Source organism: Calonectris borealis, chromosome 1 (genome assembly GCF_964195595.1).
Source record: "Calonectris borealis chromosome 1, bCalBor7.hap1.2, whole genome shotgun sequence".
NCBI lineage: Eukaryota > Metazoa > Chordata > Aves > Procellariiformes > Procellariidae > Calonectris > Calonectris borealis.
The window spans coordinates 209544790-209570601 of NC_134312.1; the positions used below are offsets into that span (position 1 = coordinate 209544790).

At 41.7% G+C, this 25812-nt stretch overlaps 1 protein-coding gene across 1 annotated transcript in view; it reads right to left on the reverse strand.

The window, feature by feature from the left end:
- FAT3 (FAT atypical cadherin 3) overlaps positions 1–25812 on the reverse strand; it is a 355517-nt gene that overhangs the window by 29773 nt on the left and 299932 nt on the right. The window contains exons 15-21 of the mRNA XM_075140169.1: positions 19156–19545; positions 16384–16598; positions 15586–15723; positions 12767–12910; positions 12013–12210; positions 8731–9529; positions 540–674 (exon numbers count right to left, since the gene is read on the reverse strand). Of these exons, the coding sequence (XP_074996270.1) occupies positions 540–674; positions 8731–9529; positions 12013–12210; positions 12767–12910; positions 15586–15723; positions 16384–16598; positions 19156–19545 (2019 nt within the window). The remainder of the gene's footprint in view (positions 1–539; positions 675–8730; positions 9530–12012; positions 12211–12766; positions 12911–15585; positions 15724–16383; positions 16599–19155; positions 19546–25812) is intronic.

Consider the following 25812-nt stretch of genomic DNA (forward strand, 5'->3'; position numbering starts at 1 on the left):
TTCATCAGGGAAATAGCACGTGTCCTCTGTCAGCAGCCCTGGATTCACTGAAGTCAACGGAAAGCTCCACTTCACGGGCTTTCCACCAGGCTCTCTGTATCCCAGGGAACCACACAGCTGCAGAGAACTAACAAATGTCCTGAAACTTTCTTCTTGGGATGGTATAGAGTTTTCATTAATAAAGATTGGAATTTTGGTAATCTAAATCGTAAGCAGAAGAGTTAATTATAGAGCTTTGCCCATGGCAGGAAAACATCTGGCATAACAGTTTCTAGGAAAAGTCCTCTTTTCTCAGCAGCCTGTTTTACTGTTCTGGGATTCAACCAAGTCAGTGGGAATTTCCCAATGGAAACTGGATCATGGTCTTCATATGGCCCCATGGCCAAGGATTTTACAGGGCTTATAAACAGATGCACCAAGTGCCAGTGCTGAGAAAGCTTAAGCAGTACATCTTCTGTTGACTTCAGCGGCACCTTCACCTGCAAAATGGTAGCACTTTGTTGTTCAAGAATATCCCCCTTTACCGCTGTGACATGCACCTGAGCATTCGCCAAGCTTTCCTGGTGGGCACTGGCAGATGAACGGTCTCCGGTTAGCTTCATACCCCACACACTGCATGTCCCCTGGACACGGCTTCTCCAGACAGGGATCGTTAGACCCTGGGCAGAGTCCTCCTGCAATAAGTTAAAATACTGTCAGGGATAAAGTGTAAAGCATGATCTTCAGCAATACGAGAGTAATGAAAGACAATTATTGATCTCACACTTCAGTACAAGCAAAGAATGGCTTAATAATAATAATAATAAAAAAACCCCACAACCTTCACGGAAGAGACATCCTTTGGATAAGTATGTAGCAAAACCATTATGGTTCTTCTTCAAAGGCTGCCCTAAACCCCATGGCAACGTATTATAAAACCCAACAGTTATGAGCAGTAACTAGTTTATAATTGGTGTTGTGACTCTCAAGCCAGTCATTTTCTCACAAAGCCTCCTGTGCAGGGGATTTAGGGATATGAGGAAACAAACGACATGAAGCTACGCACGCCTTTTGCCCCAGCGCACCCATGAGAAGCAAATTTAAGGAGGTAGAGTTCCCTAGGAGACAAAATAAGAAAAAAGCCATTCCTGGGCTACGGAGTGACATCTGGACTTTTCATCCTCATACTGCAGAGGACACGCTGCCAGCCTGATTCTATGCAACAGGCAGACTTGCCCTGTACCCATGTTCGTCCTTATATTTCTGAGATCTCACATCCTATTGTGCACCTTGCCCAGGCTGCCAAAACCTATCCTCCTTTCTTCTGGTTGTGACTACACAAGTCCCGTTGCATCTGGAACTGTGTATGTCCAGGGAAAAAAAAAGAAAAAAAAGTGGATTACTTGCTCCGGACACTAAGAACTCAAAGTGAAGAAATTTTGAAAATCAAAAATAAGTTGACTGTATTTCTTACCTAATGACATTACCTACTTGGAGAAAGAAGCTTAATATTCTAAATAGCCAGTTCCAATTTGTAACTATAAATTGGGCAAAACAGCCATGTCCTTTTATATTTGGGGAAGAGCATAATTTGGATAAAATTATTTTGAATGCTAGTGCCAACTCTTTCCTAAAAATCTTTTATATGCATGGAATCTAATCTTGCTCAAGAATAGGTGAATTCAGAACTACTACTAACTTCATAAGGGAAGTAATCTGAAGGGACAGATGAATACTGAGTTTTAAATTTGCTTAAAATACTTGTGTGACGCAATTACATTAAGGTTCTTCAAAACCTCCTAGATTCTTAACATCTATCAAGCTGAGCATGTCAGGGGCTTACTTGAAAGCCTGTCAATGTCAAAGGAACTCCTCGTGTTCCATGGGGTTTGGCTAAAACTTCTATATAACTTCTAAAAGTGTCTAAATAAATCTGTTTTGATTGCCCTAATCTTAAGAGATTTGCAAACAGTCTACGATAATGCAAAACACAATACAACTATTGCTGCTTAATATACAAATTCTCAGGAATATACAATTTCCACAACAGTTAGCCTTTTCTTGGTTGCAGTAAGGAACTTGGTAGATGCAGGGTCAGCTTCTACCTTTGGAGGTCTGTGTGCGGCTGCTATGACAGTGGCCTTTAAGTGCAGGCGAAAAGGCACTCCTGCCCTCGCTTCTGTTGATCTGCAGCCAGAGCTTGAACAGCGGAGAGCCAGTTGCTGGGAATGGACAGGCGTCTCTTGTTTTGCTTATCAAATTTGTTTACTTAATACATGCAGGTGATGATTTTAACAATAAAAAGTCAGCACCTTCCTACCCATCACTTTCTGAATATTGGCAGTTCTTGTTTATTGCAGGACCCTCATCACATTAAAAAACTACCTTATTTTTTGAGCATCTGTATTTTATTTACAGTTTATAAAGGAAGAAATCAACCTGTCATAGACTATATCTCCGAAAGTAATGAAAGAAAGAATCTTATTGCTCTCACACTTTAGTACAAGCCAAGCAGGGCTCATAGTAAGCATAGCTGAAATTACCTGGCACTGTAAGTATTTTCTGGAAAAAGAAAAATTACTGTAGGTTTCAAAGTGGACATGGGCTGACTACAAATATGGCAATGACTGTAAATGTCTTGCTTGATGTACAGCACAGTCAATTTAATCTTTAACATCCTCCCCTCCTTTGTCAAACATTTGTTTGAGAGGTCTATGCAGTAAACGATTTACAGTACTGCCTGTAGCACTGATAGAAAATAATGCATGGCAATCTTTATTAATCACTTTAGTAGGTAACATTAGCAGGAATAACAGCTGCAATATACAGTCACACTTTAAGTCTTATAGAATCAAGAAACAAACGACATTTAATAGCGTTCTGCACTGCCGAACTATATTCTATTTGAAGGTAAGGTCTGCAGAATTTAACAGAGAATATGAGGCTTTCTATAGGGTTTTTTTTAGGAAAAACCCCCACATTCTTTGGAATTCAATGGCAAGTAACAATTATTTCTGAAATTATAACAGGTGGTTAAATATTCTGTAGGCTGCCTTGTATTTTCTACAGCTATTTTAATTCATTCTAATGTGACGAACACACAGCATTCTGCTGTACGCAGAGTTTCTCTCTTCTCTGAACACACTCAAACCTTTTGTGAGGCTGTAATTCAAGTGAGCCTCTGCGTAGCTGACAGACAAGCCATTTGGACAAAAGCCCCACAGCTCGTCAGTGTGCAGCAGAAGGGGGCACTGAGATTTCCAAACGTGGCTCCGCAAATTTTCACATCCTCTAACCCATGACTGTATCTTTGACATGAAGCAATAAAGCAATAGCTTACTTTGTTATCCATCTCTGCCAGTTTTTTTAGCTGATTCAAACTCTGATTTGTACTTCGGAGTCATCCTTCCACCGTAAAAGTATATATGGAAAGGATCTAACGTATTCAGTGCAAATGCGGAGATACATAAAGAACTGCTTATCCTGGCAGGCCAAGAATAGTTCTTCTGGTAAACTACAAGCAAATCAACTTTTTATTCATCCTGCTGCAGGAGGATTTCACAGCTGTCACAAAAGTTTTAAAATATTCAGACTTGGGAGAAGAAATGCTCTATGCCTGTCTGTATGGTTATAAGTACATAAGCTACAAATCTGCATTATTGCATTGCCTTAGCTAACACGCATTTTCAGGCTGATTTCACAACTATGCGGAGCAAAATTGTGAAATCGTTCAAGGTTACGTTATCCACATCAAAGATTTACAGCCTGAGTTTAAACAAAATTATTCTAATGTTGCATTTCCACTCCAAAGAACAGTCTGTTTACCATCCAATAAGAGATTCAAGAAATATGGATTTGAATTGATCTTTTTTTTCTGTAGGCAAGTCCAGTCAATCCACAGCATTCCCTTGAAACTCACATTAGTATTAATACAGCTGTTCTCTACAAGGTATCACAGAGACACATGAGCTAACATCAACCAGTGCATGGCAGGAAAAGGTGAACAGACCCACTTGATTTTGACAGATCATCTTCAGTTTAATTACCTAAAAGAAGGTAAAAGTATTACAATCTCCCTACTAGTATCCTGAGGAAGAAAACACTCCTCCTCACTCTTCCAAATTGAGACGTTTATTTAATTCCTGTCCATCCAAAGAAGGATCATTTCCAAGAATGTAAATATATTTTGAAAATTGAGTGCTTCCACAATTTTAACTTGAGCCTTGAGATACTTGGTGTTTTTCTGTAAGCCCATTTTCCTGAATCTGTATGAATATGAAAAAAACCAGTCTGTTTCTCTTGCTTGCAGAAGAAAGCTTGAAAGGTGACTCCTGAAGGCCAGAGTCCCAGAAAGCACGTAACGCAAAGCTCCAAACTGTTACTTTAAAAAATCTAATAATCAGTTTAGTGGGGAGAGAAGACAGTCAACTGATGAGCTGCGATTTGTTTTTATTTTTGGAGCACGATGACCAGGTATTGTAAGCAATGATTACGGTACACATATAAGTGCAAATACCACAAACTTGGTTCTGCACAAGTCAGCCATGGGTTTCAGTTAGCTCAAGTGCCCCTGGAAAACTTTGTGTCACACAGTGAGTCCTAGCGAACCAGATTCTCTCCCAGTTTTAGAAGAACTGAGACATTTGACCTCCTCCATCCACTCCTTGATCACAGCTTCCCTTAAGACCCCTTAAGTGATAGATAACAATTTCCACTCACCCCAATTCTACAGTCATGCCCCAACTCGACGCTTCAGCTCTCCCACGTTTTATATGAGATTGTGCATTCTCAGCGTGGGCCTTAAAATGGGGGACATGCACAGGGAGAAACACCTCTCCTTACACAAGTGCAATGTTAAAAGGACTACAGCCAGATCAAATCTATCCAATTTATCTGCAGTTCTTTGTTCCCAAGCACAGGCAGGACACCTTCTTCTTCAGTCTTCCTGGCTACCTTGCCAGGACAATCTGAGGCTCATTAGTATGTCTGTGCTTCCTGAAAATGGGAAAAGCGGTGTTCTACACCTAGGAATTGGGTTCCTGATGCCCAATCCTGCAAAACACCCCGGACTCTTTAAGAGGCAGTGTGTGCTCTGTGGAGCTGAGGACACAAACCACCTTTGAAGATTAGGTCCTATATGAATAGCAGATCATCACAGTCTATGATTTCCTTTTGCCAGAACATTTACAAAATGCTAGAAGTGGCTCCCTAAGGTCTGAATTGCCTGGTTTCACGAGAAAGTGGTCCAAGATTGCTATTCACTTGATTAAATAACGTGGATGTGAGTCTCTGCACTTTTGCTGAACACTTCTGGGTCTATTAGAAAAATTCTTTCAAACTATTAAGCCAGAACCATATTAAACACTTGAAATGGAATTCATCTCATCTAACTTTAGGGCATGATTCATCCGACTGATTTTAGACATCTAGGGAGAGATGTATCACATCATTAAAAATACCTCATTCTTTCCACTGTCTGCAAATGGGGCCTGGAGTGACCAGCTCAGATGGAGATACATACCCACATTTGTCAAGATTATTTCAATCCAGCCCTCGCCCATAAACATATTAATGTAACCTCACTTTTGTAAGATTATAATGCAGAACAACTCTATAGCAAAGTAGTCCCTACAAAACCTGCTTCTTCCCTGTATCTTTGTCTCAACACAGAACAATTACTTTGCATGACGAAAAAATAAAAATACGGAATAGACTTTTGCTTCTGAAAAATGAGAATGTCGTGAGAACTATTTTACACGAATATATTTATTCCGGTCCTCCTATCTTTATTTCCCACAAGCACTAACAGATGTTTGCATACCTCACGTCGTGTGATGGGAGACTGGCAATTGCATAGCCCCTATAGCCACACTGGAACAAACCCCAGTTTATTACAATATTTTTCATACAAACACAAGCAGATGAGCCAGAAATCTAAGGAGACAGTCTGTTATTGGAAAACTTTTTAGTTCAATTTTATTGATTTTAAAGGCTTAGATTGATGCACCTGAACTTTCGAACTTATCCTTCCAGAACTGAGCTGCTGAAGCTCTGAAGTTCACCCACTGCCTGCTTTACAGTCCCCCTGCATTTTCATGTTAGATAACTCCGTTTGCTCACAAAGGTAATCTAGGTAAGTTATGCACAGCTGGCATGCATAAATTGTGCATATCTGTGACATCTGCCAGTGGGAAAAACACTCCAAGTATGATGCATATTTCAAGAACGAGTGAATTAGTTCAAACTCAAGCTTTCCGGGTCATAATTGAATCAGATCTCTGGAAACATATGCAATATTTTAATGGCTTTGTCATAATTCAAGCTATTAATATTTACTGGACTGGATCATGAAACTATCCTAGTAACAAAGGAAGTATAATAGTTTTATTATACTGATAAAATCTTGCTAATGCTGTCCTGTTAAACAAGCCCCAAAAAATTACTCTAGTATTTTGTGCTCCTTTTCCTGACTTGCGGCATTTATATGCACGTACAAGAACTACTGATCAAAGAAGTATTTGCATTTTTCTAACTCTTTTATTGGGCCTAGTCTTTAGCCTTCATGAAAGCAAAACTATACATACATTCTCTAATTAATATACCCTCAGAAGTCTGTGTTATCTCCTATGCGATAAAACACAGTGTGTGTCTGTGTATTTACCTAAATACCAAGACATTTCTTGTGGCTCCTTTAATTAAAAACAGCAGAAGAGGCTGAAGCATTAACTAATGTGGAGAAGGGTAAAGCATGGATTTTTTTACTTCCCACCGAGATCTCTTATCTCTGTGCAAGTCGTAGGCACCAAGGTTTTCACCTCTCTGGTAGCTACACTTAAATCAGCAGCTCTGGACACTTGTCTTACAGGCTGGATGGTGGACTGGACACGCACAGCCCCACCCCAAGGCTTGTGGATGGCCCATGGGGAATCAGCGCATAGTGGCTCGATCGGGAGCTGTGGGAACCCATCCAGCTTTCCGGCCGGACCAGGACAAGCTGCCTGTCGCAACTGTTCCCATACAGCAGTCTTGAAGGCCATGATAAATGGCCCAGAGGCTAGGGACCGCAGACGGTCTGCGAAACCGCGCTGCCTTTCCCTCAGCCTGCCATGCATTTTGAGGATTGACTAGTACATGACAGAAAAAATTGGAAATCGCTGTCCCAGCTGGATTTTTGTGCTTCCAGTGCAAACGTGCTGTGCAGGGAGGAAAAGGGAGAGAGCTGCTGGATCAGAACTGTACTGCATTGTAAAGTCCTTTTTCTGGAGCTAAGCTAACGGATTAGGAAGCAGATCCACTTACTATTAGTACCTGAAGGGAATAATACATTATTATTGACTTTAATAAGTAGTGAAATGAAATTATAAACAACGACAACTTTGGCTGCCAGGAAACCAATTTCTGACAGTGAGGGCTATCACTATCCCCATGGAGATGAGGATTTGTGATTTCTTGGTACAAAAGTGAGACAAAGCTATGACTTAGAGAATATAAAAGTGTTTTGCAGGCAGTGCTCCTGCACTGGCTCCTGGAGTTGTCTGGAGGATATTGCAGCAGGATATTGTCCCTTTTAAACCTGTGAAAATCCTTTATTTCAGAGCCTTTCATGTGTAACAAAACGCTGACTATTTTTATGATAGATACATCTGTTTGAAACTTATAATGCTATTACTTAAAAATTGACCAGATAATCTGCTCTTGAACGTACATGAAAATCTCTCAGATACAGAATTCTGATATTTTTAGGGAACTGAACTTCTATGGCATTATTATTCACGTGCTGCAGGAGACAATGATTTCTGGTTAAGTTTTATGCAATTTATGCCTATTTTCATCCACGCTGAAGTCAATGATAAGACACGAAGTCCTGCTGGCTGCTGCAGAAATAAAGGTTGGTTACTGAGAGACATGGTTGCTGAATTCTTGTACTGCTCTGTGTGTGTGTGCATGTGTGCTTAAGATGCGGGAGACTTAGATGTATTGATTTTACAGCAGCTTTTTTCTTTGCTCTTAAATGAAGTGGAATGAGGAGCAAATAGCCTGGCAAACAAAAGAAACAGAACTATTATTATAACTGCCTGAGGTTTTATACTCCAAGTGCAGAATCACAAGGAAGATTGGCTCTCAACTCTGTCCTATATACCCATGTGAAATCTCTGCCAAAATGTGGAGCAGCCTGAAACCCAGCCAAAAACCCACCCTGTCATCTACTGTAGCATTAAAGGTCAGGAATAGTGCTTGCTTGCAGTTATTTAATAAAATACTTCATTGGTTTCCATGCCTCTCTGCAAAAATGGGACTGGAAAAGGCCTTTCCACCTGCACTGCTTAGGTCAGGGGTCCTTTTCCTTGGAGACTGCCGGTGCATCGCAGTGGACCAGGCTGTTCTGCTACGGTCACACTCCAGGTTTATTCCAGTGGTGGCACTGACGGGGTGGGAAACCACATCCCTTCCTCTCCTCTCCCTTCCTCTCCCCTTTCTTCCCCTCCCCTGGACGTTGGTTGATGGCTCTGATTATGGAGCCTCCAGGAAAGCGGTCTTTGTCGTAAAAGGCCAAAGTTCATCAACTTCCATTTACATCAGTAAACATGAACAATTCTTCCAGAGCCTGAGAAATCAATTCCCACAATACATCAGCCAGTCGTGCTTTAACTGACTGAATTGAAATGCCCCTTCTAATCTGCATCAGAGGAATAAAACCGATCCTATCGCATAATGTGTAAAGATGGGAGCGGAAGAAGGAGCGGTACTCACCATTGCACATGCAGCGCACATTCCTGTAAAAGCGGGGGCACACAAAACTAATTCGTGCCGTGCTATAGGTCATCAGGGAATGTGAATCAATAGATAGACTTTGCTCACAGTGTTGTTCCTGACAATCCAGTCCAGAGCAATTCTTCTCCAAGATAGCAGAAATGCGAATCACATTTTCCAAGTGTCTCCTTGCATTGCTAAGCTTCTGTATCAAATAGGCAGGCTTATAGAAACCACCGTTGTGCATCTGAACTGCAAACAGCATGTCAAGCTGATTGCTGCCTGCCACCGGCTGAATACTGATGATGTGCAGGCTGTCTTGTTTTTGGGAGAGCACTGCATTTCGCAAGGTACGCCTGAACCCGTGCATGTGAAGGCCCACAAAGTCTTCTGGGGAAACGTTCTCGAAACGGATGGTGACTGTGTTCTGCAGCATTTCTTGTAGCAATTGCTCAACGTGGACCACAACATCGATGGGCACCTGGAACCGGCCATCACTGACAGAGACATTCAGGACATACTTGCCATTATCAAGCCCTCCAAGGGCAATGATCTTCCCATCATGGCTGTTGACCTTGAACAAACTTTTCTGCTCTGATTTTAGCGTATATGTAAGGACATCGTACACATCCTGATCTGTGGCATGAATTTTCCCAATAACTCCCCCAGGAAAATCATCTTCCATGGTGACAATGAAAATCTCCAGTGGAATGGCAGTCGGTTTGTGAATGCTCTCTTCAATAACCCTCACCTGAATGTAGGTGTGGGAAACCTGCTGAGGCTTCCCAGAGTCCTTCGCCTAATGTAATTTAGAAAAAATAAAAAATAAAAACCAAAATAAAACATACATATAATACAGCCAACAACCATAACTTCTTGCTACATATATTTTCACAGCATCAATAATTCTGAAGACCTCTCAAAAGAACTTCCCAAATGCATTTGCAAAAAATGTATGTAAAGAAACACCTCAGCCATTTCTAGCAGTGGAACTTACAAACTCTTTAGGGAAGCACAGATATCTCATCTAAGTGGATTGCAGAGAGAAATGTGTCAGCAGAATGTCTCATTACTCAAACTGAAATGTTCCCAGGATCCCACAGCTATCACTTGTCCTCTTCACAACAGAGCCATTTGAATGTGGTATATTCTGCACCAAATGGAGTTTGGGCTCACTTCTACCTTGGAAAAGAGACTGAAGCCCAGTGAAACACCAGCATCAGTTTCTGCATTGCTTGGCATGCTCCAAAGTGTTTCAGACCCTGCTTAGTTTGTGTGGATGTGAGGGAGTTCAGAGTTTTTCTACAGCACTCTGTACTACTTTACCTGAAGCCGGCAAGAAACATGCTTGAAATAAATAAAATTTATCACCCTCCAAAAATGAAAGAGGGTGCTTGTGCTGTTACTAATGATAAAATATGAGAGCAGCACTGCACTTGGACAGATGACTGTATGACCCAGAGCACATATGATAGCATCACTTGCACTTTTTTATAGGGAGTAAAAGAGCAAGTATGACAAAAAACCCAAGGCCATCCTGACAGAAAGGTGTGCAAACTTGAATCAGTGTCCTTTCCTGCACTAAGAAAAATGTTGAATTGAAGTCACTATTAAGATATACTGCTCCACACGTTTGTTTGCTCCAGAGAAGAACAGAAGACTAAAATACCACTGGGCAGAGATGTAGCACACATTCAAACATCTTTGTATTTGGACATGGGGAGGAAAATTTACAAGCTGGGGAAAAAAAAAAAAGACAGGATGGCAATAGTGATATGGACATTACTAGGAAAGGATTGGTAACTCTAAGACACTGTAAAAATCATTCATCCTCACTCCTAAAAGGGCTGGATGGAGTATGTCAGAAAAGATTTAATGTATATGTGCACACACATACACATATACATGCACAGAGATTACATCCTATTCCACTTTCAATTTTAACATTATTTTTTAATAAACATATCACAGAGGAGGAACCTGACGGTGGAAAGGAGAAAGCAGCTCTCTGGCACATATGAACGGAAAGGAACATTTCTATGGTCTATACACAACAGGAAACTAAAATATGTTTTCACTGCAGAAATCCCTAAAGAAAATAATACTCAGAGGAATTAGGCCTCCACAATCCAACAGCGTGGTTTTCTGAACATGCTGGTGCATCTCAGACATTGTGGTCTAATATTTCATTTGTATGACATACTTGGATCTATATAGCTAGAGGATGTTCCTTAAATTTAATTCTAATGCCGGGTTTTGGCTATACTGGAACTTTGGCTAGCAAATTGCCCTGAAAGCAGGATATTTTAGGATGAAGGCACGGTAAGAGTGAAAGGTGAGGTTTTTTTATTTTCCTAGAAGGCTCAAAAAATGGGTTGCAGGAATATGAAATGGCGAACTTGTAAAACGTTACTTTGATTTGAACTGTCTATTAGCATCAGAGTTTATATTTTTTGAATTGCAACTCACTGAGGATGCTCCTGCTACAAAGAGCATTAAGTGTGCTTGTAAAGGAGCAGACAGGCTGTATTAGAGAAATCAACCCTGGTAAAGCAAGTGGAGGAAGCCTGCATTTCAGACTTAGATTAGAGGACCATGTCCCGTTTCAATGAAGAGGTGTAGTTCATTCCTTAGACTTGCATATTTACTGAACCCTACTACATTTTCTCTGGCAGGCCTGAGAGATGTGGACAAATTACTTTTGGATTTACAGTTTTTTGTAATCAAAATTACCCTGGTTACAAAGTTCCTCAACAATGAGTCTAAAGCTAAGTTTGAGCTGGACTTCTATCGCATGTCTTATTTTCACATTCTTTAAAAGCTAAGTTGACCTTGGAAATGTGATTTCATGAATTCTTGGTAGGCTTCCAAAAATTTATGATTAAATTTATGACTTAAAAGCAGAAGTGATTTTCCTTCCTAGAACAATATTTTGCTGTCACTTGTTCTGTGGTGTATTTATATGTACATAATGCATTTCCGCTTATTTTCCTCACTTAGCTACAGAATAAAAAAGATGAAAATCTTAAATCATAATGTCCGCTGCTCAGAAAATCCATTTCATGCAGAGGAAATTGGAAAGGTGGCTCGCTACCTATTTATATTTATATGAAATTAGGTTTAAGGACGTCAAAGGAAATATACCATACTGTGCACTTGTAAATTGGAATGCATGGTACTCATAGAATACAGCCAATTAAAACCAACCCAACAGGTAACGTACAGATGACCTACCACTATGAGGGTTTTTGTTTCTGTGCAGATGCAAAAATCAAGCCATACCTGCACACAGAGCACATATTCGGTTGCAACCATGTGCTTGAAGATGACTGCAGATCTCAAGATGCCGTGAGGGTCCAGTGTAAACTCCTCCTCTTCATTGCCAGTGAGGATGGTGAAGGTAAAAGGGGGGCCATTGTGAAAAGAGTCTTTGTCTGTCACTACCAGCTGCAAAATGCTTGTGCCCACCGGTTTATTTTCCTTTACACATATACACAGCGTATAAAGAAAAGGATTAAAATGATACATATCACAATCATAAACCACCACATATTGCTGTCGAGAATATTCAACTGAATGCTTTTTGCCCAAGACAGCATTTCACAAGCAGCGTTTACTTGGCACCGCTTACACCTCATGGACCGGTAGCAGAGATGGAGGTACCCACCACATCCCCAGGGACCGATGAGCTCTGCCTGATGCTGTGCCTGATCCGGGCTGACCTACCACTAAGACTCGCACCCTGAGCAAGGTGTGAAGAACTGCAAACTCACCCCAGCTCAGACTTTTTGAGGCCAGAGTATAATTTCTGGCACAACAGGGATGAACGGTAAAATGTATGACAGATGATGAGGTTAAAGAGCCTCATCAAACAGAAACTTACCGAAGAGTTAAGAAAGATGTGTTTATACTTTCCTTTAAATAAGATCACTGGATACATCTTTGGCAGATAAATCATCAAAAGCTACTTAACTGAAACCGAATGCTTTTGTATTTTAAAAGTCAGAGAAGTTTTGGATGCGCAGGATGAACTTACTTGAATTACAGCTGTATAGTTAGCTGGAGTAAATACAGGGCTATTATCGTTCACATCAGAAATGTCCACGTTGACCGTCACAGATGAAGACAAAGGAGGGGTACCGCTGTCTCTTGCCTGGATAACTAATGAATAACCAGATATCTGCAAAAAAATGAAAACATTAAATCAACATGAAAGCGATCCTAAATTTTAACTCATGTTCCTTACACCCAGTGCACCACCTATGATATTCTAAGACAAGCTGTTGGCCTCATTACCTTCCCTGCCCTTAGCATAATATTATCCTGTTTATTGCCACACTGTGTCCCAACTTTTCTTTTATAAGGCTATCAATAAACGTAACAGCTTCACTGTACTAAAGTAACTGCATCAGATGATGCGTTCCTGAAACAAAGGGGCAGACAAAAAATAAATGACAGATAATATCCAAACTCAGCCATTTCTACTGTAGCTAACATTATCATCTCTCCTAGGTGTCAGCTGGGATACGTGACCTGATTCTATTTATCTTACAGTTGATTTCCAGGATATTATATAAATTACTTATTAAAGCCAACCTCAGTTTGACACACAATGTTTCTAACATGGTGATGGAGAACCCATAAAAAGTTCACAGACACTTGGCTTAAACACACTGGAAAGCATTTGGGACTACCAGGGGCAACACAATCTCTGTAGCAACACGGTATTATCCACCATTCAGCAGAAGATACGGGTTTTTTGAGCGTACTTGTTTGCAAGAGCCACAAACCACTCAGCACGGTGTGGGCAGTTCAGTGCAGCGCCCGTGGGCCCTCCACGCACATATGTGCCCGTGCGTGAGGTGTGAGCGTATGTGACAATTTGCGAAAGCTCTGTCTACGCGCAGCTTATGGATGACAGTTTGGTTTCATGAACTGCATCCTTATGTCAGCCTCCTTACGTCTTACGACTGCTTTTCACTGTATATCGCTCCACGCTCCCCAGGGAGAGCTGCTGACACGTCTGCCCGTGAATCCTTCTACGGGGGAACGAGCAAAGGGCAAAACGTGCCAGATAAAACACCCCGCTCCCGCCTCTGGGTGCAGGGCTGGAAAGGGGAAAAACATGCCCCTGCAGAAGGGAACGATGTAATGTTAAAGGTGCTTTTTCAGGGTGAGAGAAAATCCAAAACCATTTGAAAAATAAGAGCTGTTTGGGTAGGAGGGAGGAGTACAGGTTCAGTGTACAAAACAAGGGGGCTCTTCTGAGATGCGGGACCAAGCTATAGAAAAAGATAACAGTTTTTTGGAGGGGTTGTACAGAGGAGTAAGAATGCGATTTTGTGGGGGTGTAGTGGCAGAGGAGGGAGGAAGAATCCTGAATTATGGAAAGTCAAGAAACTGAGGCAGGGAATCAATCTTTTATTTTTTTTTTCCTTTCAAGCTGTAATTTCTACTGCTAGCTAAAGTCAAGATTGACAGTTTTGCGGAGTCTTTCCCAAATTTTGTGTGTGTTTGCTTTCATTTCCATGTATCCCAGAACGGTAGGTGGCAAAAGTAATGGTTTCTGTGTGATTACAGCTCTGGAAATGAGTATCCTTAAACCACTGAAACCTGGGAGTCAGCACTGCCTTTGGGGATCTACAGCAGATGGGGCATCATGTATCATCTTCCCTGAAGGGGTCAGAAACACCTGTGTCTAGCAAATGTGCCAAGGAAGCAAAGAAAAAGACAATATCGCGGCTTATTTTAACTGAGGGAAACTTTGGAAAACGCAGATCTAACAGAGCTGGCATTAAACGTGCACACGCCGGTGAGGGTGAATGTGTGTGTCTGAATGCAGATGTACATGAGTACGCTTCAGAAACTAAACAAAATCATATTAAGAAATTAAGCCTGTGCCGTTGAAGAGAAATACATTACAGCAAATTTGTAACATGCAGCCATTGTTACTTCCCCATCCTTGACAGTCTGCAGTGAAGTCATTCTGCCACCAAACACTGACAATTTAGTCCTGCCTTTGTGATCATACCGAAAGGATATTTGCCACTGTTACAAGCAGTAGCCCTGCTTCCAGTAGAGAGCTTTTCCAGCTGAGCCCTTATTCTGAGGATAGCAATCAGCTTCCCCAGTTTCATGGATGCATAGCTCAGAAGCAGAAGACATGGATTTCTTTATGTGCTGCAAGACTTCTGAAGCCACGTAGCACTCTCCTGCCCTGCTACTAGCACAGGCAACGGTATTTGTTTGTTTTTTTCCAAAAGCTGCTAATTGCTAGCTATGGCAAAATGGTGATAAATCACCCTGAATGAATAATCTAGTGAGCAAACAAAGCAGCAGAATCTGTTTAATGAAGCACTCTTTCACTTTTGGTATAGCCTGGCCACTTCATAACATCACCTCCCCAGTGAGATGTTTTGCAGAGCGCTAATTAATGGCTGAGGTCTCAGCTCGGTGCTTGGTGCCACAATCTGGAGTATGCTGTAATCACTCCGTTGCACACACCGCTGCACGTGTGTGCTTGCACGCGCAGGAGAGAGGAGGCAGCTCATTAACACAGCAACAGCTGCCGGTGGCACCACAGGAGAAATCCAGGGTTGTGTTTTTCCCTGATCTGGCCTCAGCTGCCGTGTTGGTGCAGGATGGGAATGCTAGCAGAGCAGCTGGCTCGTAGATAGGACTGGGGATAGGGCTGGGGCGGGAAGAAGTTGAACAACTTTAGAAATGCCTGTTGGAGCATTTTAGGCTGATCGTTGCAGAGTATAAAAGAAGCTTCTTCAAAACAACCTAGCAGCAGAGTTGAGATCAATACACATCTGTAAGTCATTGTAAATTAAGAAGTCCCACACGTCTTACCCTTTCTCTGTCCAATTTCTTCTTAACCTTCACGAGTCCCAAAACAGGATCAACTGAAAATTCATTGTCTCGATCCCCATTCACTATAGAAAAATGAATCTGGCCATTGGAAGGACTGTCCAAATCTTCTGCTATCAACTTTTTTGAAAGAAGAGTGAAAATGAGCAAAACAAATATTAAGCCATCTGTATGATACATTAATTGCTCAACACCCCAAAAATTAAGACTTCATATTCCATCAGACTAGTTATATCTGAACTGCACACCTCTACAGCATCAAGCCAAGCATCAAGCCAATCGGTTTTTGATAGGAGGCTGCCTTTGGACCTTTTCAAAATTCTAGCCTTAAAACATACACAGTATTTTAATCTTAATATACCATATATCACTTTCTGGATCCACAAGTTCCAAGATGAGAGTATTGTGAGGTTTGGTATGGCACACTGCATGCCAGACTACATAAATACTATGTATTTCACTGAAAAGTTGAATTCTGTCTTTCCAATAAAACCCACTTGTTTTTAGCTGACTCATGAAATGCAACACCTTAAACATGCCATTGCTCCTTCACAGCATATCGGGGTTAAAAAGAAACAGTCGGTACTACTACTACTTTCTTTTGGGGGAAACTGGCAGCAGCCTGGAAACCAGTAGCAGACGCAGAGTATTGGCTAGAGAACAGTTTGAGTGATTCAAGATGCAGTAGTTATCATTATTAACCAGTGCAGCAGTATTTTATTAAAGGTCATGTGGCAGACGGCTTCACCCCGCCTAAATGCCGCCCACGGCCTCACTCACCATTATCACCGAATCACCGATGGCGGCGTCCTCGCTGATGACTGCGCTGTAGACCACCTGGCTGAATTTCGGTGCGTTGTCATTAACATCTGTCACATTTACGTTCACAGTCGTAACGGCACTCAGGGCTGGAGTACCTCCATCTTTTGCCTCCACTACTAAGTAGAAATCCTTACACGATTCATAATCCAAAGCTTCAAAAATGGAAATCGCTCCTTTGAAGCAAGGGAGGGAATGTCAACAGCCAGCGAAAACCAAATAATGCTATGGGCTAAGGGATTTGACTGTAGTAAACAGTACAGCATGCTATTTATCACCGTGGCACACATACAAAATACGTTGTTCTAACTGTAACACTGCCCAATCCAATAAAAATATTTGGTCAGGTTTCTACTGCTGTCGTTTGATTAAAGAATGATGCCAATTACACTTGGGTTGCCTCTGCAGAAAGGACCTTCACAAGGCATGAAGCAATGAATGATTTCTCATGAAAATAGCTTTCATTATACGAGTATCGTAGATGGAAAAGTGGGGGCCATATCCACCCATTTGCCTGGGCTCATGCACGCAGCCTGTGGGAGAACTGGATGCCGACTCTGGAAATCAGCCCTGACAAGTCAACAGAAATTCACTCCCACGTAATTAACTTCTCATGAATTAAATACAAATGAATGGGATATGAATACCTTTGAGAAATCAGTTGTCTATCATTTAGGTGATTAAACAGGGACTTCCCCGCTCAACAAGGTTTATAAATTTTGGGTTCCCTCACCACACAATCAAAACTAAGATTCTCGGTAACTTGACTCACTCTGCCTCTAGGATAGAACCGCCTCTAGGGTAGAAATGATTTTTATGCAAGCAAGTAGATTGTTTCCCATGTACCCATAACCTTAACAAGAAGGGGGGAGTGGGTTGTACACAGACTACTAGTGATGCCTTGAAGGAGGTAATACTGAGCGTGGCAGGAAAGACTTAAAAGCAAATCCTTAACCTTGGCAAGCCAAATCCTTTTCAATATAGACCCATCAGGAGCAGGGATGTATGGGCTTAAAGGTCATTTAGTCCAACTGCTGCCCAACACAGGTCAGCTAAACCTAATCATTCTTGGAGGTACTCATCTCTAATGTTCTTATAAACCTCCAACAACAGCAGTTTCCTAACCTTCTTAGGAAATGTATTTCAGTACTTAATAATCATTACAGTTAGGAATTTCTTCCTATCATTTAACCGAAATAATCCAAATGCAATTTAAGCCCATTCACAACTTCTTTTCTCATGAGTGGGCATGGAGAAGTTTATTCCCCTCCTCTTCGTAGGTACTTTTTAAAGGCTTGAATACTAACAGCATGTCTTCTCTTTTCTAGCTTAAATAGCCTCAATTCCTTCAGTCTTTCCTGGTAAGCCACATTTTACAGACCTCGGATCATTCTTCTTAATCTCGTCTGGGCTCTCTCCAAATGAATCCTACCTTTCAGCATGACTTGCTGGAAGCAGGAGCCCTGAAGAGAAGCTTCCAAGTGGCTAGCAGAGAGTTCCCACTGATAAATGGTGTGAAGGACATTATTTTTCAAGCCCTGATCAGGCATGCTACATCAGCACCCGGCTGTCTGGAAACTGAGCTCCTGCCTCTAAACCGATAATAATGGAGCTGTCACACTTTAATGAATAATAAATAGTTTTTTTTTTTCCCTGTGTGATTAAGCTTCATTATGGGTTTTTATTGATTCATCTCCTTGGCTTCATTGTCAAATGTGAAGTTAAGTATTGCTGTCTAGGTGTATTTATGTTTAAATTTTGTTAGCACTAATCAACATTATGAAGATAACAGACAACACACAATTATGTTAAGTCCCTTACATGTAAGGCAGTGGCCTCCGCAGAGTGGAGAGAGATTTTTGCACACAGTAATATAAATGACACAATGCATCAATCTGAGATTTTCCAGGTTACTGCTTATTACAGCTGCACTCAAACAAGTGTTACCTTCAGCTTTCAAAATCAAGATTGTTTTGCTCAGAAGCTCTGGTGGCAGATTTGTACTGGTCATCCCGAATGTTACAAGAATAAGGGGATCCACTACAGGAAGCACAGAAGAATCATAGCTTACTGTTGATGGATTAAAACCTCAATAAGGATAAAGAATATCTCCCACTAAGGAAATTCAAAGAAAATGAGCCATTTGCACCAAATAAAGTAGCTTTTCTTAGTATTTCTTAAAAGAGAAGCAGCAGTATGTTTTTAAAATTGGTGATGTATAACCAAAAAAAAAAAAAAACCCAAACCATGGCTGAAGTCAACTGTCAGACAACACAAATCAGGAGCAACCTAAGTCAGTGAAGTTGCATACAGTTGTATAAACAGCAGTCATGTGTTAGGACTGCCAGCTATTTGGTCCTGATAGCACTGTCTGATGCTTGCTAAGGTCCAGACAGCGGAGGCTGTACTCAGCTGGTAAGCAGGTAAACACTGCAAGTGTTCGTATCTGTAAGGGCTGCACAGTTTGGCTAATGGGCTGTCACATCTACATTGACTTCAACAGACATACTAATGGAGAAAAGTATTCTCCACTCGAGCTGGGGCAGCTGAGTGTGACTGTAATTTACATCACTCTCCAACCTAAAATTGGTTTTTAACTGTGCAACTAATTCCACACTGACAAGCTTTGAGTCTCTGTTCTTGGAAATTTTTTGGTCCAAGAGCCTTTCCCAAAGCATTCATTTTTTTCTGATGCTTTCATTTTGCATTACAAGTAAGAGCCACTTTACAAACCTGTTTTTGAGTTAATCCTGAACTTCCCTTTCTCATTCCCTGATCTGATGAGATAGGCAATCTCAGCATTAGTACCAATGTCTTGGCTTGTAGCAAAAACAGAAAGGACCTCAGTGCCAGGTGAGGTGTCTTCAGGTACTGTAACAAGATAATCTCTTCTTTCAAACACAGGGGGGTTGTCATTAATGTCTAGCACTGTAATGGTAACGGTGGCAAACGAGGACAAGGTCAACACAATGCTCTGATCTGAGGCCTTTACACTGATGTTATAGGAAGACTGAAGCTCTCTATCAAGTGGATGCTCCAAAATAATGATTCCCGATGACCGGTCAACAGAGAAGTAACCATCTGCGGAGTCTGCCAGGGAATAGGTAACTTTTCTGTTCACACCTAAAAGAGAAGCAAACGTGAAAATGATAAAGTGAAATAAAGAAAACAACAACCTCTTCCCATCTAGCGGAAACCCTAAGCAAAATCTGCTATCACACTGATCATTTCCAATGGGGGTGGAGCACACGGAGGTAGGAATGCCTGTCGGTACGATATTGCTGAAAGTTTGGGAGATCAGGACATGCTCTTCCCACATGTCAAATCTCCGTGGATAAGTTAAGTTCCTTCCCTCATCAAGATACTTTTTTAAAAGATCACTTTGCAGAACTGCTGTGTAATGAAACTTGAAAGCAGAATCCAGATATGGTCCTTGCCCAGAAAAGCTTACAATTGAATTAGATGAGACAGGCAGAATGCTGAAATTGGAAATGTCTCAGAGCACATCTTGAAGGAATAGAAATGTACATAAGGGAAAAATAAACCCATAAAAATACATCAGGTGGCACAGAATGTACTTGCTACCAGTGCTGCCTTGATTCCACTGTTGAGCAGCAAAATATTATCATAAGACAATACCTGTTAGCCAAAAGCTGCATCAAAGAACTCCTGCCAGAATACGGACATTTTAGAAAGGAAAGTCCCCCACTCCCCCAATTTGAGAGCAAAAATTGAGTTGTATGAAAGATATCCTGTGTTTTTCAAATCCTGCCTGTATTTCCCCATACATAACACCTATCTGTTGCTGAATATGCAGATCTATGCTGAGGTGGTTGTCAGTAATAAGGCCTGAGGGGAAGGTACTGGCTTGGTTGCTTGCTGCACTACAGTGGGATAGCCATTTCAAATCTAATTAAAAGTGAACACAGATACAACCTAATTCAACTCCCTTCATGCTGGTTGATTTTGTGATTTGGTCCTGGGTGCTTCACTAAGAGATTATAAATAAAACACAAAGATCCACTAAAATGGGGAGTCTCTGTTTTTAACATCTCTTGCTTGAGCATTTGCTGCCCTTTTTGTTGGAGAACAGACTTTACAAGCCTGACATTAATCAGATGAACAAGAGCTACCAATCCCTTCTAGGCATATTTTGTTAATTTAAAATTTCTGACAGTATTATTCTGCTTTCCAGCAGCAAAGCATTGTAGAAATGTCTGATCAAAAGCAGCACAAATCACAATTGTTTTCTGCTTGACATAGCAGGAGTAGAGCATCCACGCAAGGGGGAGCTGGGAGACTTTTTCTTCAATCATACGCACATAAAAGCAAGAGCAACTACAAATTCCCAGATCCTACTTGGAGAGCGTTAGGAATTACTACTTGGCCTCTTCAGGGAATAAAGTTTTTATGCAGTGCTTGAGACACCAGAGTATATATCAAACGTTCAAATGTCTTTAAAATAAGGAAAATTTTAAATGGCAATGTTGCAATGAACCAGGTTGTTTGTTTGTTTTGGTTGTTTGTTTGGGTTTTTTTTTTTTGTTTTTTTTTTTATCACAGCAGAACCTCTCTATGGCCCATGGCATCTCAAATGTGAAAAATACAGAGACTGTCCTTCAGCAAAAGAGGCAAAGCAGCTGAGGAGGTGACTCCTGTCCTAGAGACAAGGAACCGAGCTCAGCCTATGAACTAGTTGAAGACTTTTCCATGTGCTGAAACACCTAGACTCTGAATACCCTACGTCTGCTGGAGACCACGCTCACCTCTTCACTTAGCCTCTTTATACATGCATCCAAATGTCAGCTGAGAATCAACCAAACTGACAAAAGTGAAAAAGGAGTAAAACCCTCTGGAAAGTGGAAGGTTTTGAGGGTCTGAATGGCTGGGAGTGTGTCTACATTTCCTGCAAGGGAGGATCTCCTTCTGCTAAAAATCCTCCCCGAACTTCCACTTACAAAAAGGGACAGACCTGACCAGAACAATTAATGAGCTAGTAATTAGAGCTGATCGCTGGGGGTGCTGGAAAAGGGGATTTTGCCTGATTCAGAGCATGCAGTTGAACACCCAACCTACACATGGGTTTTAACTATAAAGCTATTTAGTATTCTGTACTGGGCTCTCTTGACGTCTGCCAGCTTCTACATAGAATTAAATACTTCTCTGAAGCAAGGACCTTAACACACACTTTCCACGCATATGTGTCTGTGATTGCAGGAGAGCCTTAGTCTGGTTTGGGTTCTTCTCTGGCACAAAACCCCAGTTTGATACTCACTACAGCATACCTGGGCACAAGACAGACGATTCAGATACCGCAGTCTTTAAAGGAGAAATAGCTAGAAAGGAATGGCCTACCCATGACTTCTGTCTTGAAACACCCCAGAACTTCAGCAAGAATATCTTGCAAGGGCGAGTGAGGAGAGACAGAACGTGGTGATGTGACACCACGTAGGGTGAGTTTACACACAGGAGGTGGTAACTCCGGAGACTGCAATCTGATTAATACATAATCTGACCACTCTCCTTATATTGTACTTCCTAAAGGTGATGTCCATTAATTAACAAAATATGAATAATGTTTTTTGATAAGTGATTGCTAGTGATCCTACAATGAGAACAGTTCAGATACAGATTGTGGTGTTCTGGTTGCTAACACCAATATAAGGGATTTTTAGGCAGAAATGGAGAGAGTTACTTCTTGAAAGCAAGTGCTTTTATTTTTCCTTCCTGGAAAACAAGAGAGGAATACAGAAGTTCCAGGGATGTGGGTTGTGTACCAGTCTGGTTTGATGATGAAAACAGTCTTATTTCTCCCAGGGGACCTGGAGCTAAAAATCTTACAGGTGAAAATGCCATTTTATGCAAGGAGAGACAGAAGATCAGGGCAGAGGACCTGAGCTGGGACACTCGCAGATATCAACCCTTGTTGACTTTCAGCCTGAAGGCAGAGGCAGAATAGAAGGAGGAATACAGAGGCAGATCTCAGCTGCTTGCTGCTTACCGCTTGCTTTTCGGGAGGAAAATGAATTCAATGAAAAGCTGTGGCAGAAACAGCACTTTGAAGAAAGTGTTGCGTTATATCAACAGCTGTTTCCACTCAGCTTCCTGACCCGAGGCTGGAAACAAGATGGGCACAAGGCAAAGGTGAAGTAGGAACTTATTTCTACTGAAATCCAAAATGCTTTAGTCCAGGGGGTACCATCTGCTGAGAGAGAAGCGTCCACGGTATGGCAGTGGGCTCCCCCCGCGTGAGCAGTAACCACCAGCGGGGTTGTGACGGCTGCATCCAGCTTATGCTGGACTTTGGGGATGGACGACAACACAGTAGCCAAGGGCTGTCTGGAGCAGTGACCCAAACATCTCACTGGTATGCAAATATGACTATAAGTCAATCATCTTACTCTATAAATAGTGGACAGCCCAGGCCCGTTGAGCTCTCCTGCACTGCAGTGGGCTGCGTGCCAGGAACTCCCCTTGAGCAGGGATGCCTCTCAAGGTTACTCCTCGAGATGGAGAGATTCCTTGCCGCAACAGATCCTCAGTAAGTGACTGATAGCATGCTAAACTTTGAAATCTTAGCTAAATGATATAAAGGATTGATTACACATGTATAATACTTTAGACATAAACCCAACCAAGTCTGGGACTAGGACCGGATCCAGCCGCACTTAGACTCCTCTCTGAGAGGGAGTTCAGAACACAAGGGGGTCCTTTCTGAACCTCATGACTCAACAGGAGGGTCCCCCTGACAGTTTTGTCTGACCCTGTCCTCTGTGCAGTAAATAATCAAGTGTACCTTGCCATCGAATCTTGTTAAACCACTACTGCATTTACCACTGGACTTTGTCAACTCACTGTTTTATATCAATAAAATACATTTTTGCTTCTCTCTTACGAGTGAAGTGCACTCTCACTCCATCTGTCACACACCAGCGTGTGTCAACGGCATCCCTGCCGTGGAGGCAATGGTAGATTCTGCTGTGACTGTAAAGGAGATGTTTTCTGTGGAAAGGAAACAACTGCTCCAACACCATGGTTCCTGCATTGGTAAAGAGAGCAATCCTCCCACACCGCTTGCCCACAGCTGTTGGGGGATTAATCTTTGCAAACTGCGCTGTGTCTATTCACTCACTCACTTAAACTTCTCAGATTTCTAAGGTGCCAAACATGAACATAAGCTATTTGAACGTGGAAAGCTTTGCAGGAATTACTATTACTATAAGAGGATTGCATTTTTTAAATAAACAAGCACATTTTCTATTTAGACTTGTATTAGCATATGATAGAATATTGCCCTTTGCCAAACATACAGCTGTCTAGTACCTCAAATGCCATCCTTCAAACAGGGTTTTTTTCTTGTTTTCTTCTGTACTAAAACAAAGGGGCATGCACTGAATATCACATAATGACATCTTCTGTGTCATTAGTACTTTAAATAGCATCAGGGAAATTAAGTTCTCTTTATAATTCAGGAGTATCAAATTCCTCCTTGTCTAACTCATAGAATCATAGAATCATTTAGGTTGGAAAAGACCTTTAAGATCATCAAGTCCAACCATTAGCCCAACACTGCCAAGTCCACCACCAAACCATGTCCCTAAGCACCACATCTACACGTCTTTTAAATACTTCCAGGGATGGTGACTCAACCACTTCCCTGGGCAGCCTGTTCCAAGGCTTGACAACCCTTTCAGTGAAGAAATTTTTGCTAATATCCAATCTAAACCTCCCCTGGCACAACTTGAGGCCATTTCCTCTTGTCCTATCGCTTGTTACTTGAGAGAAGAGACCAACACCCACCTCGCTACAACCTCCCTTCAGGTAGTTGTAGAGAGTGATGAGGTCTCCCCTCTCCTCCTCTTCTCCCAGCTAAACAACCCCAGTTCCCTCAGCCACTCCTCAGAAGACTTGTGCTCCAGGCCCTTCACCAGCTTCGTTGCCCTTCTCTGGACACGCTCCAGCACCTCCATGTCCTTCTTGTAGTGAGGGGCCCAAAACTGAACACAGGATTCGAGGTGCAGCTCAATTAAAAATGGTGGAGTTACAACATGGTTTGATCCAGACCGATACCAGTTAAAAGGCTGAGCACTAATACAACAGGCGCAATCCCCATATGACAGTGAGTTTCTGCAGTGGGCATTACCGGCCGACTGCATCACACTCAAACTAAAATTTATACGTATTAAAGGCCATACATAGTGTGTTTCTCCTTTTTGTTTTCATCTGTCACCCTGAACTCATTATTTAACGTGCTTCCCCAAGTATAGCTAGTCCACTCGTTCCTGTTTATCTCTGGAAAATGATGCTTAACTTTGTCATCTGCTCGTTTTCATTTTGAAAACCTATGGAAAGAAAAATAATGGCAAGCATTAAAAATAAACAAACAAGAAGTAACACAGAAAGCTGTCCACAAAGAGAGCTGTAAAAAAAAGTTATTTATTAATTTAGCAGTGATTTGCAAGCGTGGTATCTGATTATTGTGCTTCCTCTTGCCTCTGTCTTTCATGGTGTGACTATTAACACCAGCGTGTCCCTATGGCCTTTCCTGGTTACCCAAACGTTAACTATAACACCAATTACAACCTCATTAACAGCAAACAAGACAAAAGACGAATACTAAACCAGATTTTATAATACTCTATTCCATCATTTTGAGATGAAAGAGAAAAATCTTGCCAGAAGTACCTTGCTGAACTGTAGAAGAATATATAGCCCCATAGGGAAAGATATTTCAAGTGATTTTTACAACTTAAGGAGAAAAGCTGACCAAGTTCAATCCATAACACGGCTACCGAGACAGGCTTTCACTGCTTTGTCCCTTTTCGGTGGGGAAATGACAGCCTTAACCCCAAAGGCCTTTACTCATACCAGTGCTCCAGAGGAGTCATGGTACCATGGGATGAAAGCAGGGCCACAGAGGACAGAGGTGAAGATAACCAACCCCTTAGTGAAGGGAAATACCGGACAGAAATGGCAGGCATAAGCTTTTAGTGGTATGATACCTTCCATGGGTGTTTACAACCCTGCTTGCCATTTCAGCTGGGGCGGGTGTTGTCTTTTTGGGTGGGAAGATGAGATCTGGACGGTTGGCTCACCCTCCCTCTCTTTTCTAGCAGAGATTTACATAGCCCAGGGTACTGGCTTACGTGACGTGACATGAATACTTGTTTCCATCAGTGCTCCTAAGTGATTCACTTCCTCGTGCTGATCAGGCATAAGCTTGATTATTTTTCTGAAGTGGGGGAGACCATTTTGGATACACCTCATTTAGGGTTAAACACTGCAGCTGACAACACTGGGCGACATAGCCTGAAGCAATGGAATGCACATGTAGAGAGATATATATATAAAAAATACGCATGTATGTATGTGTGCATATCTATATATATA